The 13,081-nt window shown below is 41.5% G+C and overlaps 1 protein-coding gene across 1 annotated transcript in view; it reads left to right on the plus strand.

The window, feature by feature from the left end:
* The first annotated feature begins 8,409 nt into the window (after nucleotides 1-8,409).
* Nucleotides 8,410-13,081, plus strand: part of Them4 (thioesterase superfamily member 4) — a 35,431-nt gene continuing 30,759 nt past the window's right edge. The window contains exons 1-2 of the mRNA XM_020179834.2: nucleotides 8,410-8,566; nucleotides 12,460-12,646. Coding sequence (XP_020035423.1) covers nucleotides 8,498-8,566; nucleotides 12,460-12,646 — 256 coding nt within the window. The 5' untranslated portion in view covers nucleotides 8,410-8,497. The remainder of the gene's footprint in view (nucleotides 8,567-12,459; nucleotides 12,647-13,081) is intronic.

Genomic DNA, 13,081 nt, shown 5'->3' on the forward strand with positions numbered 1-13,081 from the left:
AAAGAATGCTGCTGATCCAATTCATCCCACCCCACTAATTGCCAGAATCTTTATGGACAATAGCTTTGCCCATTAATTCAGGCATGTTTACATAACAAATCCTACAGTGATCTTTAACTCTAAATTCCACAAAAGCAGTATAAAGAAAGATGAAGTCACTACTCTATTGAAAACTGTTTAGAAGAACTTTCTTAAGAATGCATCACAACATCTATGACACCTTAATTTGATAATGGCAGGGAAACATAATTTTCCCTTGATGTTTCAGATGCAAAATTGGGATAATAATGGATAGCTCTATGATTATCCTGATTATGTTAAGGGAACTTTGAACTCGAGATAAAAAGTTGGAAGTCATCAACACATAGATGGTGTTTAAAGCCACTGGAATTAATGAGATAACCTAGATAGAGGGTTAAGAGAAAAAAGAAAATACCAGTCCTCCTTCCAAATGTTTCTCCCTCATTTGTTCATTCAACAGCTATCTTTGAGAGCCTATGATCTGTGCTAGCCACTGGGGATTCAGGAGTAAGCCAGAGACATGAAAGAGCTTATAGTCTTCTGAGGGAAACAAGCAACAAACAAATGTAGACTGAATTACAAACTATGAAAATTGGTTTAAAGGAAAAGTTTCAGCTACTATGGGAAAACTTAATGAGGACTTAATTCAGGTTAAATGAATTAACTCATGCATGTAAAGTACTTTACATAATACCTCACACACTGTAAACACATTGCTCAGAGAAGGGCTCACTAGGAAAGTGATGACTGTGCTAACATCAAAGTGCCCAGTATTTGGGTGGGGGAAAGAGGAGTCTGAGCTTGTGAGTACATTTCATATCTTTTTATACTGCTTGCATTTTATTACCATGAGCAGAAAAAAAATAATAATACATGATGAGAAGGAGTTAGCTAGGAAAGGAGGGGGGGCAAGAGCACCGCAAGCATAGGAACAGCACACAGGAAGGCCCAGAGACAGCAAAGAGCCTGGGGTATTCTAGGAGCTGAAAGGAAACCTGGATGGCTAAAACACAAGACAGTAAATGAGACAGTCTACCTAGCCACCCCAGACAGAAATCTCCCCCACCCATGTGATTAAAATGACTTTAAGAACACACAACTCTAAATATTATATTAAAATATTAATGATGCAAATTAATTCCATCAGCCAGAAAATGGGCCTGCAATTCCTTTTTTTTTTTGGACCTTCTCTTTCAGTCACCTTCTCCCACCACTCAAAGGGGAGATATGACCTTCATCTACCCAAAACCTCTCTCTGGGCCTTTCTCTGCAATTAACAATTCAAGGACCCATCCCTCCCAAGGGAGGATCCTATGACAACATATCCAAGGGAATTTCAGCAAGAAATGGTAAAGGGGGCAGCACCTGATTTTCAATGACTGGGTGTACCTCTCACCTTAAAGAATACCTTTGTCTGTCACACACAGGCAAAATATATGAAACAGCAATTTTTTGAAAGTTATTTTGTAATTTATAAATAAAATTGCATATGTTTATGGTATTCGACATGATGTCTGAAGTATGTTTACATTGTAGAATGGCTAAATCAAGCTAATTAGCACAGGAATTACCTCACATACTTTTGTGATAAGAACACTTATAATCTACTCTATCACCAATTTTCAAATATACAATACACTGATATTAATTACAGTCACCATGTTGCATGGTAGCTCTCTTGAACTTCTTTCCATCTCGCTAAAATTGTGTCCTTTCATCAGCATTACCTACCATGCCACTCCGCCAGCCTCTGGTAACCATCATTCCACTCCCTGCTTCTACAAATTCTACTGTTTTGGATGACACATGTAAGTGAGACCGTGTGGTATTTTGTCTTTCTGTGCCTGCTTATTTCATTTAACTTAAGGTCCTCCAGGTCTCTGTTGTTGCACATGACACACTTTCCTTTTGTTGAACAGTGTATATGTCCCACATTTTCTTTAGCCATTCATCATTTGATGGACTCAAGCTTGAGTCCCTATCTTTATGGAACAACAATTTTCAAGCCACTTGACATCTATCAATGAAGAACAGTGGTCCTTCAGAGTTTGGGAATAAATGAGGCAAGAACACTGCAGTTAACTTAAGGAAGTGTTCAGACTGGCTCACAGGGCAGTACTCTGTTAGTTGAGGAAGTATAGTTCAAAGTCTGGAGGACCAAGGCTAGTGTTTGCAGGACAGTGCTGGAAAGGAGCCTACATAGAGACAGAACTCTGGAGATCTGTGGAAGGTATTCAGCAGAGTATAAATTAGTGCATGTGTGTAAGCAAGCAACTGATGCTGGGGAAATAATATTTGAGAGAATTAAAGGGAACAGTGCCCAGCACTCACATAGGGCTGAAATTGCAACTGTTTCCAATAGCTGACTAGAAAAACCTGATGAGTCTCAGGCATTAGGTACAGTACTCAGAGGTCTCTTATTGATGAGAAATAATTAGCCCTAACCCAGTGATTCCCAACCAGGGGCAATTTTGCTCTCTTCCCCAAGGTGACATTTGTTGGTGTCTGGTGACATTTTGACTGTCAGGATTGGAGGAGATGTTACTAGCACTAGTAGAATGGCCAGTGACACACTACTAAACAAGTATTTTACAATGCACAGGACAGCCCACCCTACCACCACCACAAAGAATTATCTAGTCCAAAATGTCAATAGTTCTAAGACTGAGAAACCATGCCCTGTATACTAATCACTGCTCTGGTCCTTCCTAACAAGTCTTAAAAGCAAGACTCAGAATGATTATACTGTTTCCAGGTAATTTAACTGCATCCCTGAGCAAAGCTCAAGAAGATTTATAGGAATACAAAAACTAGCCAGCAGCCAACATGGTAAAATTCACAATATCTGACATCCAACTCTTCCTCATTCAATCAAAGAACCACAAAGAGGCATGAAAGTATAATCCTTCATGAGAAGAAAAACCAGTCAAAGCCTCCTGGGCCCCAGTGGCTCACACCTGTAATCCTAGCTACTCAGAAGACAGAGGTCAGGAAGATCATAGTTTGAAACTAGCCTAGGCCGAATAGTTCGAGACCCTATCTTTAAAAAAACCATCACACACAAAGAGGAGGGCTGGTGGAGTTGCTCATTGAGTAGGTCTTGAATTCAAACCCCAATACCATAAAAAAAATCAAAGACAGGTGTGGTGGTACATGCCTATAATCCCAGCATTGGAAAGACTAAGGCAGGAGGACTGCAAATTTGAGGCAACCCAGGCTACATAGTGAGACCCTGTCTGAAAAAACATAAATTCTAAATCCATTAACTGATGCAGGTGTTAGAGAAGTAGCACAAATGACATTCAAATATTTATTTTAACAGTAATTCATAAGTTCAAATGGTTAAGGAGAGACTTGCAGATATAAAAAAAGACCCAAGTCAAACTGCAACTGAGGAAAAACCTACATAAACCCTCCAGCTTCATTTGCTTTTAGTTGACTATAGAAATCACTAATTTTGGAGGTCACGCAGCTAAGCAATATATTATTAGTTTCTTACTAGCTTTGCTGTAGACAGCACCTAACTTGTGGGTTACAATAATAAGGGTTAACTATCGTGCTTTTCAGGAACTTAAAAGTCTGCTTTTGCTGAAAGCACTGACTCTTTACTTGGGCCTCAGATGTCCAGTGGATGACTAAAAAACAGAATAAAAAGCTTGGAATCTCTGCTTTCATACTGCATCTGTCTCTTTTTGCTACCTTAAACTTTGGGTCAGATTTCTCCTTTAAAGAATATTTGCCTAATACTGGTAATACAAGCTTGATTAGCCCTAAATTTACCTAATCTTTCTTCTCCCCCTTCAAGGCTGATGACACCAAGAGTAACTAAAATGGATTTGAGATTTATAGGAAAATCATGACCAATATAAATTATCAAGCACAAACTTTTACAATGTCCTGTTCCAGACCATTGGAACAATGCCTAGAAATCTCCATTCATCAATACTTTTCTAACATAAGCAACCCAGCCCCCTACCAAAGATAAAAGAAGCTTAAAACCTAGGCTAAGTTGAGACGATCTTCGTGCATGATAGCCTCCATCTTCTTTGGATTGCTCCTCAAATTATTGCCCTATGAGACTACATCTTTATTTTTGACCTCTTCTCTCTTTCAGTTATTTCTCTTTCCCAAGTTATCTCAAACTCCAGGAACAGTAAGCCCTGTGGTGCGAACCAAAAGTGCCCCCCAAGCAATAGCGATTTCTTTGTTGACATCAGAACCCAACGAGACTGGACCTAAGATAATGATCAACCAGACCAGAGCCTAACCAAGACGGCTACATGCTTGACACCCTTGCTAACTAAACGTGCCTCCTGCCCCTCATCCTGGTTTTGGTTTTTCCCCTATCTAATATTGGAGCTATTGCTAGCACCCCAACAGCAGTTCTTAGGAGGTCATGAGACTACTGTCCTTCCCAACGTTAGTCACACTGAAATAAATTCCTTTCCTGTTTCACCACCACTCTCTGCTGTTTGGAATCATGACAAGTGACCAAATCTGGACTGCTGTGATGCCTTGAGTCAGGTCTCAGATAACAGAACTTTTTTTTTTTTTGGCAGTCCTGGGGTTTGAACTCAGGGCCTTGAGTTTGCTAGGCAAGTGCTCTATCACTTGAGTCACACCCCTAGCAAAACTTTTAGATAAAACTTGCAATGTCTGAGGTGAAAAACACTGGATGAGATCAACAGTAAATTAAATATTTCAGATGATTAGTCAATCTGAAGGCATAGTGCAATGAAACAATAGAGAGAATTTGGAAGGGGGGGTTGAACTCAGAGTCTTTTGCTTGCTAGGCAAGTACTCTACCACTTGAGCCATACCCCCAGACCTTTTTTGCTTTATTTTTCAGATAGGGTCTCACACTTTTTGCCCAGGGCCAACCATGGACCATGATCGTCCTACCTACACCTCCCATTGTAGCTGGGATCACAAGTGTATGCCACCATGACTGGCTTGTTTATTAAGATGGGCTCTCAATAACTTTTTGCCCAGGCTGGCCTTGAACCATAATCCTCTAATCCCTGTCTCCTGAGTAGCTGGGATTATAGCTATTTGCAACTACTCCCAGCAAGAACTTTTTAATGAAACATTCTTTTGGTGGAACTTGGGTTTGAACTCAGGGCTTCACACTTGCAAAGCAGGCATTCTACCGCTTAAGCCACACCTCCAGCCCCCCCTTAATTAAACTTTCAAAAAAAAAGAAAAAAGCATCATTGAGGTCTGAGACATTGTAAGTGACCTAATTAATATACGAAGTATTTAGAGTCCTCAAAGAAAAGAGAGGGTATAACTAAAAATATAATTGAAGAAATAACAGCTAAAAATTAAACATAAATTAAAAAATTGAACTATTAAAAACTATATGCCTGGTGGACATGGCTGTGCTTAACGATAATCACAGCACTGGGGAGGCTGAGGCAAGATCATGAGTTCAAGACCAATCTGGGCTACATAGTAAGACCCTGTCCTCCCCCCAAAAAATCTATGTATTTACAGATCCAAGAATTACAGTCAACCCCAAACACAAAAATATGGAAAAAAATGACATCAAATAGGGAAAGCCATATTTTAATTATATAAACCCTTTGCACCCAGCAGACTCTATAAATCAACACTATCAACCTGATCCCAGAGTGATTCTGGTAACCTACTAGAGTCTTTGAGTCTTCACCTCAGGACAGACTAGAACTGTGGCACAGTGATAAATGTTTAATAAAGGAGGAAAGAGGATGGTCCTGATATGCGGTATCTGAGTGAAGTGAATACTTTCAACCAGTGTGATTTCAAGCTATAGCTCTCAAAGGGCTGGCAAAGTGATCCAAGCCTGCTTAGCAAGCAGGAAGCCCTAGTACCACCAAAAAAAAAAAAATTACAATCAAGCTACCCCTCAATGTCACTGAATGTGAAGTTGGGAAGATACATACCCAGTGTTCTATTAAGTTGCTGATAGCGAGATTAAGTCCTTCTTGTCAGATCCACACAAAATTAGAGACAGAAAATAATGAAAGGGGAAAACTCATGCCCACCTGTCTTACATAATACTTCATCAAGGACTTTCTAGAGTCCCTGAGAATTCCTTCTCATTCTATACTCAACTCACATTTTATACTCAATGTATATGTGTATGCACATATTTCTGTACGGAAGTTTATCTTTAGCATTCTTTAAGACGAAGCAATTCAGACAACAAGCCCTAGGCAGGACACTTGCCTACCTCCTAGCACATCTACCAGTGAGTTGAGGTCTCTCCTGCTTTAGGTCTCCAAAACCAATGAACTTTGCATCCAAGTAGCTTAACTAAAGTTCTCTCTTTTAGCCTTTAAACAAATTCTCCTAGGTGTAGCTCAGTGAGTAGCTCAGCTAAGTAATTGCCCCTACTTAGCATGTATATAGGCCCTGGGTTCACCCCAAAAAGTAAAACTATAAAACTTTTCCTTGCCTCAACTTCTTTGAATACTCACATAGTTTACTTTATAGTATGTGTAGTCCCCACTGCAATGCTCTGCTATTCTTAAATTATCATTATTTTTGAAGAATCTCTTTCTGATTGGTAATTCCCACTGTACAAATACAATAAGGGCAAATAACTTCAAAAGCACAGAAAATAGTGAAATGTAGCAAAGCAATTAAGAGGATACAATATCTACTTTGGTTTTTGTCACTGGTTAGTTGGTTGGTTTTGAGACAGGATCTCATTATGTAACCCAGGCAGGCCTGGAACCTCTGGGCTCCAGAGATCCTCCTGCCTTAGCCTCCAAAGTGAGGCAGGCTAGGTTAGGAATGGTCTGGGACTGCTCCCAGTCTTGGCTAAAGAGCTCCTTGCCCTAGCCCACAGGTGAGAGGAGCCAGGTGATAACATAATGTCTCCCCACCTCCAAGTTCAAGAGACCCTCACCCTTCTTCTTCCCTTCCCTCACCTGGCAGAATAGGTGACTCCCCTTCCCTCAAATAAGCTACACTACCTCACCCCATCCGCGTGTTCTGCTTGGATTATTCCATTTGGAACACAAGGACCAAGGTCTTCTGAGAACACCGATACTTTTGCCGATAACAAAAGTAGCTGGGATTACTGGAGCACACGACCTCACTCAGATATATAATTTAATTTTAATGCCAATGTTTAAGAACTGACTAGCCAAATTCTTGAAAATTTAACACTCAGGTTCCCATGAGGCTGTACAAGCAAACACCATTAAACCACTGGCTTGGGAGCACGTTCATTTAACGAGAAGGTTTTTGCAATAGTTAACTTGATGTGCATTCTTTTCAGGAGCAATTGAAGAGTTTGTACATGTCAATAAAACAGTAAAGGGGATAGTTTGAGCTCAGGTCCAACAGCAAAGTTAGGGATGAATCTTTATTTTTATTTATTCTTTTGTGGGAGTGTACTAGGGGTTTGAACTCAGGGCCTCAAGCTTATTAAGCAGGCGCAGTACCACTTGAGCCACTTCACAAGTCCTGTTTTGTATTGGGTATTTTTGAAATAAGGTCTGGGAACTATTTGCCTGGGGCTGGTTTCGAACTGCGATCCTCCTGATCTCTGCCTTCTGAGTAGCTAGGATAACAGGCGTGAGCCACCTGCTCGGCTAGAATGAACCTTTAGCAGTCAGTCAACCTCCCTCATCCTTCAAATGTCCCTGCAATTCCTATTTGAAAAAGTCTGAGGTAGGGACTCATAGCTGGGCACCGAAGATACAGGGTCCTCACTCTAAATCACCGAGTAAGCGCATGGGGGCTGAGGAAGGGGGCGACATGATCTGCATCCAGCAGTTATAAATTAATATCATCAACCTGATCCCAGGGATTTCCCATGACCTACATGAAAACGTCTTATTTATACCACTCTTGTCTGCGCTCCTGTCCGCCCGAGGAACTTGACTGTGGATGAAGAACTAAGTATTTGGGAACAAGAAGCAAATACTTAGGAAGGGGGCGACATGATCGCATCCAGCAGCTATAAATTAATATCATCAACCTGATCCCAGGGATTTCCCATGACCTACATGAAAACGTCTTATTTATACCACTCTTGTCTGCGCTCCTGTCCGCCCGAGGAACTTGACTGTGGATGAAGAACTAAGTATTTGGGAACAAGAAGCACCGAGTCGGCCAGCAACAGACGAACGGGATGACAGCCAATCTTCCACTCGCAGCTCAACTGCAAAACCTGTACCTCGCGTGGCTCCCGCCCGCGGTGAGGGCAAAAAGTCTTCCGGAACCAAAATGCCAGGGCCAGAAGTAAGAAGGCCGGCTGAGGCCCGCGGTCACTCCGGGGTCTGTCTGCCTGGCTCCGCCCACCGCTCTCCAGGTTCCGCCCTCCGTCCTCCAGGTTCCGCCCTCCGTTCTCCAGGCTCCGCCCTCAGGCCGCCAAGCTCCGCCCTCAGACCGCCTCCACAGTTAAATCCGGTGAGCAGGCGTGTCTGCCTTTTCTGCCCCAAGGGTGAAGGCCGTAGCCGGTCAGCCGCCGCTCGGAGCCATGCTGAGGAGCTGCGCCGCACTCCTGCGCACGCTCGGAGCCCCGCGCGGCCCTCCCGGAGTGGTGTGGGTGAGTCCTGGCGCGGTGTGGCGGGGCAGAGTTTCTGTGGGAAGCACCCTGGGTTGCGGATCGGTTTAATTGTTCCTCCACTCCTTCAGTCAGCACAATACCAAGAGCATGCGAAGGCAGCCATGGTAACCGGATTTAGGATTACTTGAGTCCTGTGGTTCAGTCCTTAAGAAACTAGACCGGAAAGTGACTGTTGGAGCAACGTGCAGGATGCTTAACTCTGGTCAGCACTTTTACCGATATTATTAAGGAAAGGTTAGGCAAGGTCACCCAGAAAACACGTGCCAGAGCAGGCAGTCAGACTCAACCCTTAAGGACCTCAAGAGCGCAGCACTGCCCTTCCAATGGTCTAACCCTGGCGGTCTCTGACTTGTCTTACTTCTGAGCCTGACAGCCAAGCTGGGAGGGGTTAGAAGGGTTCTGATCATCAGCTATTATATCCTCTCTAAGCCAGTTTCCTCACCATTAAAGATTGCTATAAAACTAAATGAGATAATGCAAGTGCCTGGAACAAATATTGCCTACTCTTATATCCCTGTCATAGATGTAGTCAGTTAATATTGGTTTAGCTTCAGCAATGTTCCAGGCATTATTGGCCACTGATGATAATATATAGATAAAGAAAAAAATTCTTCCTCTCAAGGAACTTACAGGGCTGTTGGAGTGGCTCAAGTGGTGGAGTACCTGCCTTAGCAAGCCTGAGGCCCTGAGATCAAACACCAGTATTGCCAAACGAAAACACACACACACACACACACACACACACACAAAAGAAAGTAAGGAGCTTACAGTCTAATTTGAAAGAATGGGGTCAAAATTCAAATTGCAAAATTAAAATATCTGTGTACTGTGTGTACTATAAATTACTAAGGAAACAGCTCTGTATTGAGCAAGTACTTAGAGGACTTTGAGAATTGAGGTGAGTATGGCATCTCTATTAAGCTATTGTAGCTTTCTTCTAGAGAATAATGAGGGCACATTAGTTATTAATCATGTACCATCTGACCCACTGGAAAAAGAAAATGTATTAATCTTACAACAACAAAGATGAGTTAATTCCTTTAATTATACGTTGGTGTCTTGTAATCTGTGCTGAGAATATTTAAGTATTAATACTTTCAAGCTTTATAAGTCATGCTTCTTTCTGTTCAGTAATTTTAAAAGGAGACACATTTACAAAGTCATAACTTTTCTCATAAAATCCACCTTTAGGACTGTATTACCAAAGATCAGTCTTGACCTTTCCTCTATTTAGAACAACAAAAGGTAATGATTATCTCTAACATTTCCCTCTCAAGCATAGTTTGTACTGTGAATTTACAAATGCATTTACTTCAGATATCTTAGTTGCCGAAACTTTCATTGTTTTATTTCCCACAGCATTATAGTCTTTAGGGTAACAAAGGCAACATGCCTCAAACTAAAATTAGTAGTTCCACTTCTGTGTGTCAAATTACAACACTAATTGACCAATAAATATGCTCAATTAAAAAATTCTCAGTGGAAAAAAAAACAAAAACAAATGGTCACCTCTGAGGAAATGAACAGTATAGAAAGAAAGAAAATATGCTGTCAAATGAATGACATTTAACATTTTAGAACTATGCAAAAAAATTCTTATTGCCAGTGACCTGCCAGAAAAACAAAATAAACTTTCTTACCAGTCCAAATTGTGGCACAATAAAGTGAATGAAAGCACAGGGAAAAAATTTGGAGAAAATACATCAAAATTTTATCATTACAAGGAGAAGAGATGTAAGGCTATTGAGAATTGGCACAATGAATCCCCCTTGTACAATGAATATATGCTAATAAAAAAATTTTTTAAAAGAAAAGATGGTTGGAGCTAGGCCTACTCGGGAGGTGGACAGCAGGACAATCATGGATCTATGTCAACCCAGGCAAAAAGTTAGTTGATATGACCCCATATCAACAAATAAGAAGCTGGGCATAGTGGCGCGTACCTGTCATCACATCTACGCAGGAAGCGTGAATAGGATTGTGGTCCAAGCTGGCCTGGGCAAAAAGCAAGACCCTATCTAAAAATTAACTAAGGCAAAAAGAAATGGGGGTGTGGCTCAGTTGGTTGTCTCTCTAGCACTGAGTTCAACCCCCAGTACTGCCAAAAAAAAAGAAAAGATGGTTGGAGGTTTTTGTCTTTCTTTCCCTGATTTTCTGAGCTAGGTTCTGAAGGGGTAAGCCAATCAGAAAGCCATAAAAAACAAGGTTACCAATTGGGCCAAAGGCAGAATAGTCTCATCCCTGCTGGTTTTCCTCCTTTCCTGTTGATACCACAAAGTCAGGACTTTGTTTTGTTCAGCCAGGAAGTTTTTAATTCTGTAGAGTTCTTGAGACAGATTCCCTCTGTTCTTCCTACCAACCCAGCGTTGGAGCCAGCCCAGGTGTCAGAAGGTGACTGGTTCTTACATTACAGTAAGTGCAACCTGCCTGTTTTGGGTTTCAAGGGTATGGTCCAAGTGTCATAGCTACATTGCATCTGAATGAATTGATAATGATGAGTAGAAGCAGAATGCTGCAGTTGATACTTCTGTGATCTTAACTGTTCCAAGATTCTGCAGTGGTCAAAAAAATTCAATTTTCCTGTCTGCTCTCTGTATTTGCTCAATTATGCTCCTAGCTAGGTCACACTTTGTTTTCCAAGTCCTCCAGGACCCCTGCAACTTTCCACTTGTTACCTGAGGAGTAGAGTGGTAGTAGTACCCAGTGCTGCAGAGAAATATGGGTGGAAGTTGTAGCTGTGACACTAAGCACACTTCCCCCAGCCTCCTCCTGTTTCTCTTATATTCTATTTCTTGGTTATTGGTTCTGTCATTGACCCAACTACTTGAGTCAGAAACCAGGGACTGGCTATGGTATTTCTCCTTATGCAAATTCCACTTCATGCTCTCATTTCTCACCTAAGTTGCACCAATACCCTCTGATTCCAAAAATTCCAATCTTGGTCACTCCCATTACCTTTCCTGTTATGAGCAGATCTGATCATGTTGCTCCCTGTTTAAAAAACAAAACAACAAACCAGGCACTGGTGGCTCATGCCTATAATACTAGCCACTCAGGAGGCACAGATCAGGAGAATCAGAGTTTGAAGCCAGCCCCGGCCAAATAGTTCACAAGACCCTATCTTGAAAATACTGAACACAAAGCAGGGCTGGCAGAGTGGCTCAAGTGATAGAGCAACTGCCTAGCAAGCTTGAGGCTCTGAGTTCAAACCTCAGTACCAACATTTAAAAAAAAAAAAAAAAAAGAACAAAAGGAAGAAAAAAAAATACTGAGAGCCCTGCAGGTACAATTTAGACCAGTTAATTTAGCTTTGAGGCTTTGCCTGCATCTCAGCACCTGCTTCTCCTCTTGCATTATGACAATGTTAACTCCTTTCAGACCTTAATTTCATCGTCTGTAAAATGGAGATAACAATTAGTACTTACTTCATAGAGTTGTGCTAAGACCCTTCAAAACTATTTCATACATCCTTGCATTTGGAGTGTTCCTTTGCCTACACCACTTTTCTCCCCTAGCTAATTTCTACTTGATTAATCAATATTCAAGTCAAAAAACTCACTGTGAGCTGAATACCATTCCAGTGTGCTCTGGCTTCCTGGATATAGCCCCCTGGTGTACTTCTTATGTGGAGGATAGTATCTGTTCTTCAGTTCTCTTTAGGTATGGTGCTTGGCTCACCTGAGGTGAATGCAGACTCTGACAGTAGCTAGTTGGGTGATCTTAGAAGAATTGTTTACCCTCTCTAAAATTCCCTTCTATTTTGAAATGATAGCCTTCTGGGAAGAAAAGCAGAAAGATAGATAGTTTTAGAAAATGTTATGAAATAGGATGCACCTCCAATTACTCTTCCTTTTTTTCTCTCTGTATTTTAGAGGTCATTTTCTTCTGAGAAAGTCATTCATAAGGACTTTGCTGTCCCCAACCCCAGCTGGAGCAAGGACCTAAGACTCCTCTTTGACCAGTTCATGAAGAAATGTGAAGATGGCTCCTGGGAACGTTTACCTTCACACAGACAAACCCCTCTTCAAAAATTTGAAGATTTCAAAACCCATTTTCTAGGTAGGAATAGTCACTTTCCCAACAATAATATTTTGGACATCAAGTATAAAACAGATCAAACTCTGGTACCTGCGGCTCACGCCAGTAATACTAGCTACTGGGGAGTCTGAGATTGGGAGGATTGCAGTTCAAGGCAAGCCTGGGAAAATAATTCACAAGACACCATCTCCAAAATAACCAGAGCACAATGGACTGGAGGTGTGGCTCAAGCAGTGGAGCACCTGCATTGTAAGTGCCAAGCTCTGAGTTCAAACCCCAGTCCCAACAACAACAACAAAAAAAACAGATCAAAGAACTAGTTATTACTTGAAAAGAGAAGAAACAGTTGGACATAGAATCTTGTACCTTTAATCCCAGCTACTCAGAAGGCTGAAGCAGGAGAATCAGAATCACCCAGCCTAGGCAGCACAACAAAATTCCATCTCAAAAAAAAGA

The sequence above is a fragment of the Castor canadensis genome, chromosome 11 (genome assembly GCF_047511655.1).
Source record: "Castor canadensis chromosome 11, mCasCan1.hap1v2, whole genome shotgun sequence".
NCBI lineage: Eukaryota > Metazoa > Chordata > Mammalia > Rodentia > Castoridae > Castor > Castor canadensis.